At 46.7% G+C, this 17460-nt stretch overlaps 6 protein-coding genes across 6 annotated transcripts, besides 3 other annotated features; 2 read left to right on the forward strand and 4 right to left on the reverse strand.

Annotated features, from left to right (window-relative positions):
• Nucleotides 1-438: 438 nt before the first annotated feature.
• Nucleotides 439-1903: a sequence feature (Protein overlapping with rRNA (GLAREA_08802, EPE36639.1) was converted to a misc_feature.).
• A 557-nt stretch (nucleotides 1904-2460) lies between these two features.
• Nucleotides 2461-2690: a sequence feature (Protein overlapping with rRNA (GLAREA_08802, EPE36639.1) was converted to a misc_feature.).
• Nucleotides 2691-2846: 156 nt separating this feature from the next.
• Nucleotides 2847-2903: a sequence feature (Protein overlapping with rRNA (GLAREA_08802, EPE36639.1) was converted to a misc_feature.).
• Nucleotides 2904-3907: 1004 nt separating this feature from the next.
• GLAREA_08803 (uncharacterized protein) lies at nucleotides 3908-4699 on the forward strand (the record flags this gene model as incomplete). Its single annotated transcript, XM_008077764.1, has 1 exon — nucleotides 3908-4699. One exon carries the CDS (start codon nucleotides 3908-3910, stop codon nucleotides 4697-4699), a length of 792 nt encoding a protein of 263 aa, XP_008075955.1.
• Nucleotides 4700-5095: 396 nt separating this feature from the next.
• GLAREA_08804 (Carbon-nitrogen hydrolase) lies at nucleotides 5096-6136 on the reverse strand (the record flags this gene model as incomplete). The annotated part of the gene is made up of 1 exon (XM_008077765.1): nucleotides 5096-6136. The coding sequence occupies one exon, from the start codon at nucleotides 6134-6136 to the stop codon at nucleotides 5096-5098; it is 1041 nt and encodes a 346-aa protein (XP_008075956.1).
• Nucleotides 6137-7028: 892 nt separating this feature from the next.
• Nucleotides 7029-9351, forward strand: GLAREA_08805 (Zn2/Cys6 DNA-binding protein; the record flags this gene model as incomplete). Its single annotated transcript, XM_008077766.1, has 3 exons — nucleotides 7029-7398; nucleotides 7470-9065; nucleotides 9119-9351. 3 exons carry the CDS (start codon nucleotides 7029-7031, stop codon nucleotides 9349-9351), a joined length of 2199 nt encoding a protein of 732 aa, XP_008075957.1.
• A 1214-nt stretch (nucleotides 9352-10565) lies between these two features.
• GLAREA_08806 (Nucleotide-diphospho-sugar transferase) lies at nucleotides 10566-11711 on the reverse strand (the record flags this gene model as incomplete). Its single annotated transcript, XM_008077767.1, has 2 exons — nucleotides 10566-10963; nucleotides 11012-11711. The coding sequence occupies 2 exons, from the start codon at nucleotides 11709-11711 to the stop codon at nucleotides 10566-10568; spliced, it is 1098 nt and encodes a 365-aa protein (XP_008075958.1).
• A 1367-nt stretch (nucleotides 11712-13078) lies between these two features.
• GLAREA_08807 (uncharacterized protein) lies at nucleotides 13079-13297 on the reverse strand (the record flags this gene model as incomplete). The annotated part of the gene is made up of 1 exon (XM_008077768.1): nucleotides 13079-13297. The coding sequence occupies one exon, from the start codon at nucleotides 13295-13297 to the stop codon at nucleotides 13079-13081; it is 219 nt and encodes a 72-aa protein (XP_008075959.1).
• A 2638-nt stretch (nucleotides 13298-15935) lies between these two features.
• GLAREA_08808 (NAD(P)-binding Rossmann-fold containing protein) lies at nucleotides 15936-17196 on the reverse strand (the record flags this gene model as incomplete). Its single annotated transcript, XM_008077769.1, has 2 exons — nucleotides 15936-17080; nucleotides 17142-17196. The coding sequence occupies 2 exons, from the start codon at nucleotides 17194-17196 to the stop codon at nucleotides 15936-15938; spliced, it is 1200 nt and encodes a 399-aa protein (XP_008075960.1).
• Nucleotides 17197-17460: the final 264 nt, after the last annotated feature.

Consider the following 17460-nt stretch of genomic DNA (forward strand, 5'->3'; position numbering starts at 1 on the left):
AATATATTATATTCACAGTAAGTAGTAGATCAGATACGGCATTTTTTGTCGTTGTAATCCAATATATGATGTGGTTCGAGTTTCGACTGCCATTCATATTGTCCACTGCGTTAGAGATTCCAGAGATTAAGCGAAGCGATCTAGCACACCCGAAGAGTCTTTAATGTCATAATGTCAGATATCTTCCACCACCCTGAAGCGCTCTCTGGAATTCGGTTTCAGCTGAATCTTCAGCTTCGTAGCGGCAATAGAAACTCATTTCAAAGGACAATTGCATAAAATTACAACGTCTTGGCATTTTTCCGATTCAGGTAGAAGGAGAGTATTTTACCCAAAAAAACCTTTACTTGTTTGCAGAGTCAGGCCTTCGAAACTGTCGGAAATGAATTCAAAGTATTCTTGTTACGACTAAGGACAACAACTTACAACGCACTACAATCATGCCCAGAAATCCCTTTCCCCATCCAGCATCCCCTGAACTCCATCCCCAACCCTCCCCACAACAATCTTTCCCAACCCCCTCTTTAAAAACCTCCCATCGCCCAACTCCCCTTTAATACCTTCACTATCCCTATCCCAAACAACCTTCCCTCTCAAAACAGTCAGCCTCGGCCAATTCCCCACCTTCATCCCCTCATACGGCGTATAATCCACCCCATGATTCAAATTCTCCTGTTTAATCTCCACCCCACCTTCTTCGAACTCCTTCTCGGGATACCAAATCACCAGATCCGCATCATATCCCGGTGCAATATTCCCCTTCACGCCCTCCAACCCATAGAGTTTCGCTGGGTCAGAAGACGTAAGTTGTACGAACCTCGGTATGCTGAGACGGGAATTCGGTTTCGTGCCTGCGTGGTTGAAGAGTAATGGTAGACGTGTCTCCACGCCCGGAACACCGTTGGGAATGTCGCGATATCTCATGATTCCGTCTTTGATGCCGAGTTTCTTGCCACCGGCGTGGTCGTAGGTGCTAGGTGCGTGATCGGAACTGAATGTTGTGAAGGTTCCGTTTGCAATGCCTCTCCACATGGCTTCTAAATCCTTGGGGTCGTGGCGTAGTGGGGGACTACAGACGCATTTCGCACCGGCGAATTCATCTTGTGGTGTTCCCTTCAGGCGTTCAGAAAGCAGGAATAGGTACTGTGGGCAGGTTTCTGCGTGGATGGGAAGCATACGGGTTTGCGCTTTACGCACGTGTTTCATGGCGATTTCCGAGGACATATGTACGATGAGAATAGGCGTGGAAGTGAGTTCCGCGAGCGAGATAATCCGGTACGTGGCTTCGTTCTCAGCAATTTGCGGGCGAGATATAGCGTGGAAGTAAGGTGCAGTATGGCCATTAGCTTCGAGTCGGTCGGTGATGAGGCTGATGATGTCGCTGTTCTCCGCGTGCACCATGGTTGTGAAGCCAAGGGTTCGGGCGGACATGAGAACGTCGAGGAGTTGGCTGTCGCCGAGTTTGAGGGGCTCGTAGGTCATGTAGAGTTTGACGCTTGTGATGCCTTGTTCGATGAGGAGCGGCATTTCGGTGCGCATGATGTTAGGGGTGGGGTTTGTGAGGATCAGGTGGAAGCCGTAGTCGCAATAGGTTTGGTCTTTTGCGCGGGTATGGTATTCTTCGATGCAGGGTAGGACTGATTGTTCTGTTTTGAGTTGTGAGGCGAATGCTATGACTGTTGTTGTTCCTCCAGCGATTGCACTCCGAGACCCAGTTGTGAAATCATCTCCGGTTGGACTGTTGTCTTGTGCAAAATGAACATGAGAATCAACTCCGCCGGGAGTGATCATTCCGCCTTTTGCGTCTATTATCTGGGTATGAGGCGAGCGTGGTAATGAAGTGCCAAGGCATGATATTTTGCCATCTTTGATGCCAATCTCATTTCCTGGTGGAAGCACTTCACTGGCTGTAGCCTACGATATCATCAGTAGTTTATTTTGTATTGGAATGGGGTATTCAGAGTTTAAAAAGTTTAAAAAGTGCGTCTTTTGTAGACATAGAAGAATATCTGACTTTGCAAAATTCCAGCGGAAGATAAAAGAAGTGGCAGTCGAAACACGATGTTTATCCAAGATAATTGACGAAATACACGGTATTTCGTCAATTATTTCCGGTAAATGATAGGAGTCTAAATGATCATTGAAAGTACCAATCTGATCTAATCATATCTAAATAGAATGTTTGAGAGGTCCTGCACTCATTCTTATGCAAGAACTCGTCGTGGAAAAAGGGGCAACAAGCTCGCTTATGCCTGTCAAGCGAGTGTCCAAAAAGGAGAAGAAACAGCTCCCAATAATCATCTTTTCCTTAGCCACTGGACTTTTTCATGTTCCATTCTCTCAACAGTGACCGAGACCAAAAATTATATTTCAAACTAAATTCTCTTGCAAAAAGAATCAAAAAAGAAACACGTTCAAATCAAAGTCCCAAACTCTCAACAAAAGAAATCAAAAACATACAACAGCAGGTATTCGCTGGTGGTCACCCACCCAACTACTAATCTGCCGATTTCTGGCTTGTAGATGGCAGAGCGGACGGGATGCCTAATTCTCCAGAATCTATAGTCGTATGTGACAGAACTGGTTGGTTTTGGGTATATATTCAAGACAGAAAAGGGAGATATCGCTTGATGAGGCGGTTTTGGGGAACAGCAAACCGCGACCAAGAAATCAAGCTTCTCAATGCTTGACTTGTGATAAGCTTGGTGATTGTACTTTGAAGAGAACAATTTGAAGACATAATGAGATTCAAGGAGGCTTGCCAAATGAGTCGTTGATGTGGTAATTGCAGCGCAAACGAAAACGGGTAATCAAGACAATACAACCAGAAACTGAGAGATGCATACCACAATCCCATTCGTAACCACCAGATCGAATCCACTCCTATCACCTATATCACCCATATTCCCTTGCACTTCTTTCAATCGTATTCGTCTATTTGTTGTTCAATTCCAGAGAATACTCGTCGTCGAGATCAAACCACAACCTCCCTCCCCTTAACACCATCCGAAAATGATACGAACCGCACTAACCCTCTCCCCTTCCTCTCCCCGTCCTAGCCCTATCCTTCTCATCTCCTACCAAACCATCCCATTCTTCAAGCCCGACGTTCAACTCCCACCTTCGCACTTCCACCACAAAGTCAAACCCTCCATCTCACTACGATAAAGCAGCATCCAGATACCTCCCACAGCAACCTCACGTTCCACGAACCGAGCCTTGTACCACACGGCCGGGTCGAGGCGGGGAAGCGTGCGTGCTGCGCATGGAAGTTGGCCGTCGGGCAAGAAAGTGGAAAAGGGGGTGATTGGTAGGGTTGGGTTTAGGGGATGCGGGACGATAAGGTGGGGGAGGGGTGTGCATGGGTTTTGGGACGACGACGGGCTTGATACTGGATTTTGGAATGGGATTGATATTGGGTTTTGGAGCGTTGGCCGAGATACATGAGGGGATGGAGTATTGAGTCGGAGGTGAAAGTGGGATTGATGGAGGTGTTGATATGAGGAGGGTCAATTGGGTTTGAGGTGCGAGGGGTTTGGATAGAAAGTGGTGGGAGATCCAACGACAACTTCTGATAGAGCTTGAGGTTTGGATTTTGTACTCGGCATTCGATCAGCAATTGTCAAAATTTCATCCTCAACTATTACTGAGATCAGTTTGCTACTCGGTCGAGGTTTCTATCTCGAAATATTAACGAATTCGTCTTCTACTCGGTCGTGTTCGACTACCAAATATCGCGGACTTCATCACCAACTAACACCAGGGTCTATTTGTACGGTCGTATTCAATCCTCAAATATCACCAATCCCGTCACCAACTATCGTCAAATCTCGTCTTCCACTCGGCTGAGGTGTAATCACCAACCGTCACATCCTTATCACCAACTATCACCAACCTCACGCCCAAAATGAGCGACCCCCTCCCCTCCATAACCGGCACCTCTACAACCCCCATCTCAATCCTCCTCATCAACCCCAACGGCACCTCCTCCATGACCTCCGCCTGTCTCCGCTCCCTCGAATCAACTCTCCCACCCCACTGCACCGTAACCGGCTTCACAACCCCCCACCCCACCCCCTCCGCCATCGAAGGCCACCTCGACGGCGTCCTCTCCGCCGCGGCAGCCCTCCGCGCCGTCATCCCCATCGCGCACTCCTACGACGCCTTCCTCGTCGCCTGTTTCAGCGCACACCCGCTCATAAACGCGTTGCGCGAGGAGGTGCGGGGCCCGGTGATTGGCATCATGGAGGCGGCGTTGTATGCGTCGCGGATGTTAGGCGGGCGGTTGGGTGTTGTGGCGACGGGGGGACGGAGTAAGGTTATGCATGAGGATGCGATAAGGATGTATGGGTTTGAGGGGTATAGTGTGGGTTGTGAGACGACGAATTTGGGGGTGTTGGAGTTGGAGAGGTTGCCGAGGGAGAAGGTGTTGGGGCTTGTGGGGGAGGCGGCTAGGAGGTTGGTGTACGAGAAGGGCGCGGATTGTATTGCGTTGGGGTGTGCGGGGATGACGGAGATGAAGGTTAAGTGTGAGGAGGTTGTGGAGGTGGAGAGTGCGAGGGCGCAGGTAGTGGATGGGGTTGGGGTTGGGGTGCAGTTGTTGATTGGGTTGGTGAGGGAGGGACATGTTACTGCGAAGGGGGGTGTATATAGGAGTAGTAAGGACGGGAGGGAAGCTAGGGGGCAGGAGTGGTTGTGAGTTGGATTGTGAAGAATATGAATTGTTGTATGTTTACAGAATGGTATATTGTGAAGTGGTGAGAAATACTATATCTTGAGACTCCACTAGTGCGTTGCAATTTAACGAGACTCCCTGTACGACGAGAAGTAAGTATAACAATGTTTGGAACGGACATTCTGAAGATGCTTCCTCAATGAACCTATTTAGTCTTAGTTACAGGGACAACATAATATATTTGATTATAAGCATCGAGTGAATAGAGGTTTTTGGTACAATTTATCGTCTTCTATGTAGGTGTTCCGTTAGACTTACAACGCACTAGTGGACTGTGAAAAGAATATACTAAGCAAGGTTGAGCAACCATAGATTTATTCTACACTCCTGTATACTCCCTCCAAGACATATTATTACCATCTACAACAACTCAGGCTCAACAACCCCAGCCCTTTCAACAATCAACCCATAAGCCTCCGTCCTCCTGTGTCTAGCAAAATCAAACGTCTTCTCCATCCCTTGTCTACACTCATTCAAATCAATCTCCGCAAACACAATCTCATCATCCTTCCCCTTTGCCTCCGCAATCACATGTCCTTCAGGACTCGTAATACAGCTCCCTCCAATCAAATCGTATTTCCCGTCTTCTAACCCAGCTTTCGCCGCGCTGATGGAGAAACAAGAGTTCATGTAGCTGTTCGATTGCATCACCAGCTTGTGATGGAAGACTGCATCGTCTTCTGCCTGTTGAGGAGTCATCGGTTTCTGAGTTCCCCAGAGATCAGGTGCGAATCCAGCAGTGTTATAACCGCACAAGACCACTTCAGCTCCTTGAAGTCCGTAGCATCGCCATCCTTCAGGCCAACGACGGTCGTTACAGATCAGCATTCCCATGATAGGATCGCCGAGTCCATTTCTTTCGGCTTTAGACTCATCTCCCTTTTTCAAAACACCAGGAATGATATCAGGGACTCGGAAAGCTTTGAAACCTAGGTTTCCAATCTCAAAATATCTCTTTTCGAGCTGATTGACGGCGTCTGGGTTTTCGAATGGCTCTTTTGTTCCAGGGAGATGGACTTTTCGGTATTTGGCAATGACCTCGTTCTTCTTGACGCTGTAATAGATAGAGGTATTGTAGCCAGTACCCTCCTTAGTCCTTTCAGCAAAGCCTATCGATATATCGACATCAAGTTTCTTTGCTTCATCAAAGAGTGGCTTTGTGTTTGGCGAGTCAAGTAGATCATCGTTGTGCTCAAAATACGTGTCCAATTCTTCTTGAGTTTTGATGAGATGACGGGGGAAGAATGTCGTTAAGGCACACTCTGGGAATAGCACCAACTGAGCACCGAACTCTGCCGCTTGTTGTAACAACGTGATCATCCGCGCGAGGGTTTCCTCTCGCTTCGAGTTGAGATGCACCGGGCCCAGCTGGGCAGCGGCCACTTTGAGTGTTCGTGCCATTGTAGTAGGAGCGTGGGTGCTCGATTTGAACGTAGAGGTAATGAAATATTAGAAAGGCTCTTGATAGCTCTTCACACCCAAGTAACTTATTGTATATGAAAGACTAAGCGAGCTCTCGGTCCAAGCTTGACATGAGATTCAATGAGGCTATTCAGACGATAGACGTAGCTGACTTCAGCCAATAGACACAAACTCAAAACTTTCCAACAAAACACCAGATCTCATGCAAACGATAATAAATAGCACTTACATTGGTCTAACAATATCTCTTGCCAGCTCGCCACTTTAGTCGGCGATGCAACAGAGCCAACCTCTACCACAGCTTACAAAAGAGATAACACGCGGCCAAGTCGTTGCCCGCTCATATTGCAAAAAGGAGGTTCGCCAGCAAAAATGGGATCGGTTTCATTGCACGCGCCCCGCATCTTGCACGTCCTTGGTTTGTTTCGTTCTTGAGTCAAGAATGGACCTTAGACGAAGTGTTGCTCAGCTTTTCCTGTAATCTTGCCGCATCTAATCGCCTCGCGTTTGTTTCTTGTAAAGTGGGAGACGAGATTCCGAAGAACACCGACACATCCCCAGCTCCAGTCCACCATCTATCCACTTGGCAGCCGCTGCGACGACCCATCCAGCTGGCAACCTCCAGGCCTCTTCAGCGATAACAACGATAAGCAAGTGTCAATTTTCAGGCTTTCTCGGTGAATTGACAGCGCCCAAACCGCTGCAAACCCACCGTAACCAGCAGTGTGACGCCGACTGTTCGGCAGCACGACGGCAAGCAGCAGCGCCCGAGCGAAGCAAGCGCATTCCCTAGAGCAGCTGCTGGTGTCCGCTGGCGCTGGCGCATCTTTTGTTCCACCTCAACTCGCCCACTCGTCTCGGGGAACGCCAAATGGATTCACGCTCGCATACCCACCACGCCCAAGCACAGCCGATTCCACATCAACACCCTCACTCTCACAACTTTGCGCTTCCCTCGCTGTCTCCGACCGACTTCTTCAACGGCCTCGAGCTCCAGCCTGCCTCCGCCAATATTCAGCCCGGCCCGCGGTCGTACAAGTCGCGGAAGTATCGCCCGTGTGACTTTTGCCGCGCCAGACAAGTAGCATGCAAGATTGATATCACCCCGCCGTGCCAGCTCTGCGCATCTCATGGCCGTGAGTGTACCTTTGTGGAACGGCCAAAGAAGAAGAGAAGGCCCAATGCTACCAATGGAGAGGGTAGCGCGTCGGTGGCAGGAGGAGGACAGGTGCAAGCTTCAGGTAGGACTAACATTCTTCTACCACCATCGCCTACTTGTTATCCGAAGAATGTTACTAACGACTACCTGCAGCACCTCTACAGCATTTCGATGTTGGACCCGGCCAATTGAGTCCAGGTTTCATAGCGCAGTACAATCACGAGGCGCCTTACAATGGGATGAATGGAGAGAATGGTTTGGATACGCAGTCATCCCCGAATCACCTTCAGCAGATGCAAGATGGATCGCCTATATACACCATGGATCCTTATCTGCAGATGATGTCGGGAGGCGTCAGAATACGGCCGTTGGATTCTCAGGCGACGAGGTCTGCTAGGTTTATAGGGGAAACTGGAGAGTCGAACCCATATCTATTGCGGCACTATCGATACGACGAGAATGATGAATGCACAATATCCAAGCTTACGTATCGGCGGATAAAGAGCTCCAACGCGAATTCGATACCGGACGAAAAAGGGGAGCCGCCTGTTGTTTTTATGCTGGCAGATGACAGTCTTGCTCAGAAAGGAGAGCCCCGTGTGGAAGATGATGTGCTTGTAAGATGCCGCTCAGACGTGGCAGAAATGTTCACTGAGCAGGAGGCATTGAGGTTGATTGGTCTCTTCGTTCGATTCGTATACCCATATTTCCCTATAATATCCAAGAGTGAGATATGTCCCAATGGAGGCATATCTCCTAGCGTCCTTCATGTTCTTCCATTGTCTTTATTATCAGCTATGTACGCAACGGCCTTGCCATTTATTATATACGACGACCTACTTGCTACGACCATAGTTCACGCACCTCCTCCCTCACATACGCTGTTTAGAATAGCTTGGCTTTCTGTCACACAAGAACTGCATACTCCAAGGCTAGCTACTTTACAGGCGTGTCTATTACTTTTACAAAGAGCGCCAACGAATCGGTACACCACAGACACACCATGGAAAACGAGTTTAGTTGGATGGACAGTCAGTTTGGCGCAAACGTTAGGCCTTATGAGAGAATGTGGTGATTGGTCGAGTCTTCCCGCGTGGGAAATAGCTTTACGAAGAAGATTGTGGTACGGAGTTTTCATCATGGATAAATGGGCGTCATTGGGAGCTGGAATGCCAAGTCACATTAGGGTTGACGATTTCGACGTACTACCCCTCACAGATGCTGATCTGGAAGCACCATCACTGGATCCGAATTCAAATGCGATACCTGCATTCTTAGAGCAAGAAGCAGACGCTACCCACTTCAGACTATTGTCTGAGCTGACCATGATATTAAGCGACATCATGGACTCATATTTCTCACTCCGCGCAACGCAGCGAACATCGAAGGACTTTCACCTTTCACTGGAACTCGCTCGTAGTCTTCGACAACGCTTAAAATCTTGGAATGATTCTCTACCGCCAGCTTTAGCCATTCGTCAACCAGAAAGGGCAGACAACAGGAGTATGGCCCGGTTAAGTGGGAATCCATCACTGTCACTAGCCTACATTGTTACTCAGATGACTCTATTCCGTGCCTTACTACGTCCGCTCGAAAATCTCGGCCCCCTGGACGAGGAGGACCGTAGAGTCGCTGGAAGTAGAGAAGCCGTCCGAGCCGTCCGTCAAGGCGCCAAAGAATGCGCAAAGGAAGTCGTTGAATTCGTAGAGAACCTCAGACAAGGTGCTTTAGACGCGTTTTGGCATTCTTGTAAGCCTCCCCCATAACCGTACCAAAAAATCATCTTGGCTAATAGTAAACAGGGTCCCGAGCAAACTTCGCCATCGCATCTTCATTCCTCATGCAACTCCTTGTTATCTGCGAGACGGAAACAGAGTCTAATGAAATTAAAGACCTGGTGGCGAGATGGAGATGGGCGATGAGATTGGGGAGTGGGAGCACCGGGAGTGGACTTATGAGTTTGGGACTGCTGAGGCTTGATGGAATGATGCTTGAGAATAATGGGAATGCGCAGCAGGTGCAAATGGGGTCGTGATGTGTGATTTTGTTGGAGTGGGAAGAGGTTTGATGCAATTGATGGAAAGAGGGTATGGGTTTGTGAAAATGGGCGGCGTTCTGTTGATTAATTGGGTGATTGGGTGTTGAATGATATGTTATGGGAAATGTAGTGGGGGTTGTAAATATCTACTCCTTCGTTGTAGTCTTGGATTGGGTTTTAGGAAATGAATGTTGGGATCAATTTATACCATTTTGAATAGGTCACAACCCTTTTTTTTCATAATTCTAGCGTATGAAGTGTACAGCGAACAGACTCAGAGAATAAAATAACTACACACTCTAACGGCAGAAAAAAGTTCCTCAACAAGCAGCAGCCCCACAAATCCACACACCTCACAATGAAAACCTCCCCTACGTAACCTTACTTTCCCAACCGAATAAAATCACGTAGAAAAAATGAAGAAAAAAAAAGTGTTCAAGACGCTAATGCTCTCGGTGAGGCTCGAACTCACGACCTTTGGATAACCCCAACTGTTGTAATGCAGTTGTTTCATATAGACATATTGTATATGAGACCAACGCTCTAGCCAACTGAGCCACGAAAGCAGGGTAGTTTTGTACCGGTGTTCAGAAACTGGTAAAGGTGATTGGATGTGGCTTTTTTCGATTTTAGAAGATATGAACGAAAGGGTGTGGGATGGGGGAAAAGTGAAGAGGATTTGAAGGGGATTGGTGGGGGGAGGGGGTTGTGGGAGTGGGATGCCGGGGTTGAGCCGAGGAGGGGGAGAGGGAGTGGAGGTTCGCTATGATAAATGGTCAATCATTTCACGCGACAGTGATGATAAATGGTCTACGTAATGTATGTTACACTATACGAAGAATTCATACATTTCAACCAAGGGCTGAGTTCAAATCCATCATAAAGATGCTGCGCAAGCTGGGAAGCGTTGATCCTGTTCGCTATAGAGAACCTTAAATCTCCAAACACGGCTTTTCCGTCTACATACATGTGCCAACACGTCGGGCAAAGAGATTTCTAAGCAGATGAAATCATCCTTCTTCTCCGCTTATTATAGAAATCCGTATGAGCTCCACGACAAAGACGTCTCCAATCTGGCAACCGAGCTCTTCTTCTGGTTGCATATCATAAACCTCACAACTAGCCACTCCTTCATCATCTTGGCTCGATCATAGCACTGACACTGCAGTACACTTCCTATCCTGTTTGAGGCACCGATATCTCCATCTCCTTCAAGGCTCATACATCGCCATCTGAGGACAAGGAACCCCCCCTTGAGCCTCAACCTCATCCCAAAAACTCCACGGCTTCGGCTGATCCATCGCATTACTCCTCTGCATCTTCTCAATATATTCTTGTCGACTCTTGACCGCATAATGATGCAACGCTATCCGATCTCTCGTCGGCGTCCTTCTTCCGCCGGAAACCTCGAATCCGTCTTCCCCAACTGTTTTTGTGTTTCCGAGGAGTCGTGCGCCGTGGACGCCGGACGCCCCGTCGTGCATCTCGGTTTTGACAATCGATTTGTACATGCCGTTGTGCGTGGGGTTGCCGTCCCAGATGCAGTCTGTGAAGCCTTTGCGGGCTGAGGAGGGACGTTCGAGGAGGCCGTTTGATGTGTGGGTCATCCCTAGGATCTGTTAGAAAAAGAATGCTGGACGGATGAGAGAAAACGTACAGCTAACAGCTAGTGCTCCAATACTTCGATTCTTTTCCAGTCTCTGCAGCAACTCTTTCAGGGTTTCCTCAGCTGTCACTTCTAGCATCTCGTCTGCGTCCAAAAACGCCATCCAAGTATGTTTCTTCCTGTACAAATTGATGCATTCGTTATAAACGGTATCCTGCATGTTCGGGACGTGATCGGTCGTTCGATTGTAATAATGGAATGTTATATGCTCGCGAGGGATGCTCCAGTCTTCGTAAGTTGAAAGAGGTGGTTCCGATCCGTCGTCCATCAAATAGAACCTCCGAATTCCTAGATGGTGATAGTGATGCAGAAGTACTTCTGATAAATCTGGCACTTGGTCTTTGACTGCCATGCAGATGGCAACATATTCTTCGCTGGAGTCTTCTGGATACATGGCTGGATTCCCCATTCCCGTTGGATCATCGTGGGCATCAGCTTCTGGCTCGTCTGTTATTGGGGCATCTCCATCTCCATCCGTCGCAGCACCAACATTTCCCAATCCTTCATAATCCGTCGTTGTTTCCGCTGGCAAAACCGAACCGTTTCCACTGATCAATTGCGCCTTAACCAAATCTCTCTCCCAAGGACTAAATTCATGAAGCACAAGATGCAGAAAAACGACGAAAGAAAAGAAAATCAGAACCACACCCCAGGGGATGCGATTCCACGTCGCGCTGTACTTCGCCAACATATTTAATATAAAGTAATATAGAGAAATGAAGTAAGGGAAAGTGACAAAGGGAAAGTAATTAATATGATGTTTCTGATCAGCTTCAGCCGCATCGAGGTCAGCCAATATTTGCGCCCCTCCAATAGATTGGGACACGGGAAGCTGAAAGTGGATTGTCCAGAAGACCATCGCCAGAATAGGGGTGATAAGAAATTTGGGAGAGCCTGGACCTTGAAGGGGAATAAAAACAAATATTTGATAACGATTCCTTGGATTCATCATTCAGCATTTGGACGGGAGAAGTCACGACAGCCATTCAATTGGCGATCTGTCGCAGTTGTCGCAAACTATTTCTCGATTCGCCGACGTCAACGAAAGGGTTTCGTAAATAACGTCAACCGATTGGTACACAGTAGAACTGACTGCAAATGATCAATTACCCTCTTTGGAAGATCTTCAACACGATGTCCTGTGGGGAAGTGGGTCGGACAGCATTGAAGCTTAAATTGACTTCTCCGTCACTGATCCGGATATTAGGCTAATGCACTTCGCATGTGTTGGTAATGGTGGCTTACACTGACTAGTAGTTATCCTGTGTAACAACTTACAACTTTCCTGGTTGTTTTGCGAAATTGCACTATATCCTTAAGGCCATTTGACAGACCTAGACTGTGGACTTTTTGGACACTACGTTCGCACGTTGGATAAGTGTGAAGACTTTTGAAAGTCTTTAGTAAGAGGAGTAATGCTCTTTATTCATATCGTCTACGGATGGGAGTGGGACTCCCTTTCCGGTGCAAATATCGGCAGAGGCGATTAATGATCTTGAATCCTTGAGCAACAACACTTCCTACTACTTATCTCCAGAAGTTCCATCAGAAGATTTGATATTGATAATCAGTACATAGGCTCGCGGTTCTACTTTCAGCCTTTAAAAGGCTGCCATGACATACCGCGTCATGTCCTTTGCTTATGGCTTCAGAAAGACGAATCAAGTCAACATCCAGATAGTGCACCAGAACTTCGAACCTAAAGAATCGCCAAACAATAGCTTACAGAAGTGAACTTACCGGAGTGCGCTGAAAGAGGGAGGCAGAAGTTTACTGCTCGAGGACAATATCTTTTCCTCTTCGTGTTAATGCGGCAATTTCGCTAGCAACTCTCAGCCGAAAGCTGTGATTTATATAGAAGAGTCTATTTCGACTCCAGTTGCCTGCAACGGGGTTGTCTCTTTCTTTTTCATTTGGAAATTTTTAAGGAAGCACAAGCACATGAGCCAAAGTGCCCGGAATATCAATTCCATCACGTTATCCTCCCTTCACGAGGACTGTTCTTTTAGAGCTCTATGTCAAATGACTGTTGCATGACTAGGCCTCCAGTCGAGTCTTTTACGAGTCGTGGCCCTGCTTTATCCCCGCTGATCCAAACTCAGCCTTATTGGATTTGAGAGCTTTGGCAACACCACCTTTCATTTCTATGCTACTCAAGTCTTTCCAGAAATGCAATTCTGCTCGCTTGTTAAAATATACCTCCTGGAAACGCATGGAGAGGTGCAAGAATTTGTGACTGAGTTTATTCGCAGCTGCTGAGTCCTCCCATTGTTCCATAGTTTGCTTAATACTAAGCCTCGTCGCTTGCCGCAACCGTATGTTCTGACCGCAGAAACGGGGTAATGGAAGATTTTTACAAGGCTGCAAGTGGTGTAACAACTTGGTAGTTATATTGCAAATGTGGAGGGTGGTGCCAAAGACCTTTTGCCCAGGAATGGAGACATGAAGAATGTGAAGACTCATTCTCGTTTATCATAAACTGTAACCCTTATTCGTCCTTCATTCTGCTTGACCTCTTCTCTCTCTTACCGAGTTTTCCAAAACAAAACCTAAATTTCCACTCAAACTTCACTTCCTACATTCGCTTAGCATCATCCTCACATAAAAATGCTCTTCACAACTCTTACAATCCCCCCCTTCCTCATAATATGCCCTAGCAAGCACTGACCCTCGCCCATAACTCCTGCCAAAAAGTGACAACACACCAGATGTATCCATCAATCCTTCCTTCGCCCTCCTGGCCCGTCAAACAAACGGCTGCCCACTAACCCATGGTCTAACCTGTACTCGTCTCGCCAGAACCTGCGAGGCAACTTGTGGTCCGACATTCAGACGATGTCTTTCTACCACTAAGACATACTGTACGACACTGCCATTAACCAGATTTACTGTGCTGATAGGAATGGCTGTAAGTCCCCCACCTCTCAAATCCAGAACTGGAAAAAGATTAAAAGGATGGTTATTACTGCACTAAAACCAAATCAACACGGACGTGGTGTTGTCCCGATGGTCTGGATTTAGTACAGTGTGCGGCTACCTTTTCGATCACGGAGTCGCTGCGGAGTCTTACTTCTACGATAAGTTCGTCAAGTTCGAGGACGACACCAACAAGTAGTGGTGTTTCTATTACGTCAAGTAAATTGTGCTCAACTTCGAAGTGAACTACAAAAAGGCCGGTTAGTTCAAGTTCGGTTTGGAGATCGAGGTCAATTACTGTTTCGAGCTCAAATTCGAAAACATCGGCGAGTTCGAGTTCAAATTCACGATCAACGTCCAGTTCTACTTCGACTTCGACATCAATCTTAATGTCAGTCTCAACAAAAGTAGCACGACTTCAAGTCCAACCACGATAAGTGCAAGTACTACTTCCACAACCAGCGAAACGTCAACGGGTCAAGCTTCTCATCCAGTCATAAGTACCAGGTCAACAACAGAAACCTCCACATCAATATCAGTTTTGACCTCGATTTCGTTTTCAACTCAGAGTACACCTTAGTACTACCTGTCTTTGGTACAGGTAGTACTTTCTCAACCACTGCTACAGATGGACCTATTCAGTTCACTGGTGCTGCTGCACCGAGTGTGGGAGGTGTAGGAGGAGCAGTCAGGGGTTTGGTGATGGTTGTCGGTGCTTTGATTTTGTGAGGTTATGGTGTGTAGTTGGGCGTGGAGTAATGATAACGGTAATGAATGAATGTATACGGTGATTCCTATGAATCTAGGTCGCGATAGTAAGTGTTTTGGCTTTCAATGATTCTGGGGGTGATGTATTTGCAGCTTGAAATTGAGGTGGTTGTAGGTAATGTCAAATCGAACACACATAGTTAGTTCACAGCAAGCCTGATATATCATAGTTCAGGAAACGGGGAATACGTAATTCGCAAACACGGAACTGGATACTTGAGATCCTTCTATTATCTTCATATTCCTATCAAGAGAGATAGAGAAACATTTAATCGACCTCTCTTGTATTGACAATCCTTCAAGAAACATACTAATCCAGATGAAAGAAGATATACGCAGTTGTCCCAAATCGGGTGCCACAAAGCACCAACTGAGCTTACCGAAATGAGATCCACATCTGAGCAACACGCATAACAACAGTCAACACATCTTCGATTCGAATCTCAGGAAAAAGCTTGAATTAAATCTCTACTCTAAAAGCCAGCGGTCTTCTGCTATAATGAAACCAACGAGGACAAACTATAAGTCGATTTGTGATGTTTCTTCGTTTGACTTGGAGAAAAAACTTCATATATTGCGTCCAACATGTTTTTTTTTTTTGACAAATCTTTTTCTTTTAGCAAGACATGCTTAAACTGTTCAACACGAAGGTTCCTATCTTCGCTTTGAGTATTAAATTAACGGCTCAGTGGCGAAATTATTGCCCATTGTGTTATTTATTGATGGGCGTCTGTCAGACGTACATTTAAACATGCTTAGCAGATCTTGAAACGTTCATGTCAATTTCAATCGGTTGGATACTTCGTTATGTCTTCTTTCCCATTTTATTTTACTTCTATTTGAATTGAGTTCGACGAATTTTAACAGTGAATACAATAAAAGACTTTAATTCTATTCTGTCTATACTCTAGGCCATATCTTACTAGTTATCGGACTCGATTTGGCTTTTCCGACTGCGACCTGTTCAACCACAGTATTTTCCTTTTTTGTTACAGGAAAGCTATTTTTGCTCAGATTCTTGAATTATTGTGTTAGTTGATTTGCAACTGAAGACATGAATCAGTCGAGCAGAGTCCAAACTTGGAATAATGAAGCAATGTTGGCCACAAGTCCAGATGGACATTTTCACAGAAATAGATCCGAATAAGTCATGTCAGTCTGACAGCCACTACATTGCTACTCCATACATGCTTTTCACCAATTCCTAATCTTATACACTCCCACGTCTCATCTAATTCTTCCCATTCAACGAACTCTTCGCGTCATAAACCGTCGTCTCAATCAACTCAGGATACTTGATATCACCCGCCTTCCTCACCTCATCCATAGTCTCCATAATAACAATACTCTCCTCCCAAGTCAAAGACTCACTCTGTTTCTTTCCATCCCTCAAACATCTCGCAGCCTCATCAGCTTCCCAGAACATACCGTGACCCCAGCCTTTCCCGTCTTTACCTTCCCTGTTAGGATCCGTGGGAATTGGGCATTTGACAGATTCCACCACACCCTCTTTCCCACCATTCATGATAACTCTGTATTCCAAAGGTCTGTATAGAGGACCAATAACTTGGATCTCGCCTTTGGTGCCTTGAATGCGACATGCAGGGCCGGTCGCAGGACTATTTTCCCCGTCTGGTTGGGTAGCAGTTCTCAAACCAGTTGTAGCGACACCAATGGTTCTTCCCTTCTGGAAATGGCAGATAATAGCAGTATTCTCATCAGCCCCCGTATGATATTTATCCATCGCAGCCATAACCTTAGGTTTCTCCCGCTCCCCCACTTTCTGACACAGATACAAAATCTGGAAAACCCATGTCAGGGAGTAGATACCTAAATCCAATAATGCTCCTCCTGCAAGATCCATGTTGATCATGCGATGGCTGTCATCGAAGGTGAGCGCGTCCGAGTCGGGTTTGTTGGAGTTGAAACTCAGATCTGAGGTGACGCGCTTGACCGTGCCAATTTTGCCATCTTTAATCAACTCTCGGATCTTGATTGAGAGAGGAAAGTAACGTGTCCAGACTGCCTCCATCAAGAATAGTCCCTTTGATTTCGCCGTATCAACCAAGATCTTCGCTTGTTCGGCATTGACAGTGAAAGCCTTCTCACACAACACGTTCTTCCCAGCTTCGAGACATAACATGGCGTTCTGGAAATGATGGGAGTGTGGTGTAGCAACGTAGATTATGTCGACATTAGAATCTGCTACAAGTTCGTGGTAGCTGCCATATGCTTTTGCTTCACCAGGGTTCTTGATATCTTTCAGAAATTCCTCGGCGCGAGACTTTGATGACGATGATGCGGCGGCGACGATGGTGTGGGATACATCACTGACAGATCGTGTAGATGGGTCGCAGAGGAGATCTTTTGCGAAAGCTAGAAAGAAAAGTTAGAAATGTACTTAAAGCTGTAGAATATTGAAGTAAGGAGGACTTACTGGTCGCAATTCCACCTGTGGCCATGATGCCCCATTTTACATTGTACGGTGACATTTTGAAGATTTGATAATTTGGATGAGCTCTAGGTCAGATTTTTCGAACGAGAAGTAGATAGAATTGGCTTTCGACAAGAAAAATTTTGTTCACGAAGCTCGAAGAAGTTGAGCTACTTGTATGTCGGCTGCATTTAACCTGGCAACAGTGGGAGCGAGGGGTAGCGGGGTGTAATGTGGGGTCGTACAGTCCATCCCGCCTTGCACAACGTCCACCTGGAAACGTTGACGTTACACGGCTGGTGTAGACCCGTGGAGCCGAACC

Source organism: Glarea lozoyensis (genome assembly GCF_000409485.1).
Source record: "Glarea lozoyensis ATCC 20868 chromosome Unknown GLAREA1, whole genome shotgun sequence".
Classification (NCBI taxonomy): Eukaryota; Fungi; Ascomycota; class Leotiomycetes; order Helotiales; family Helotiaceae; genus Glarea; species Glarea lozoyensis.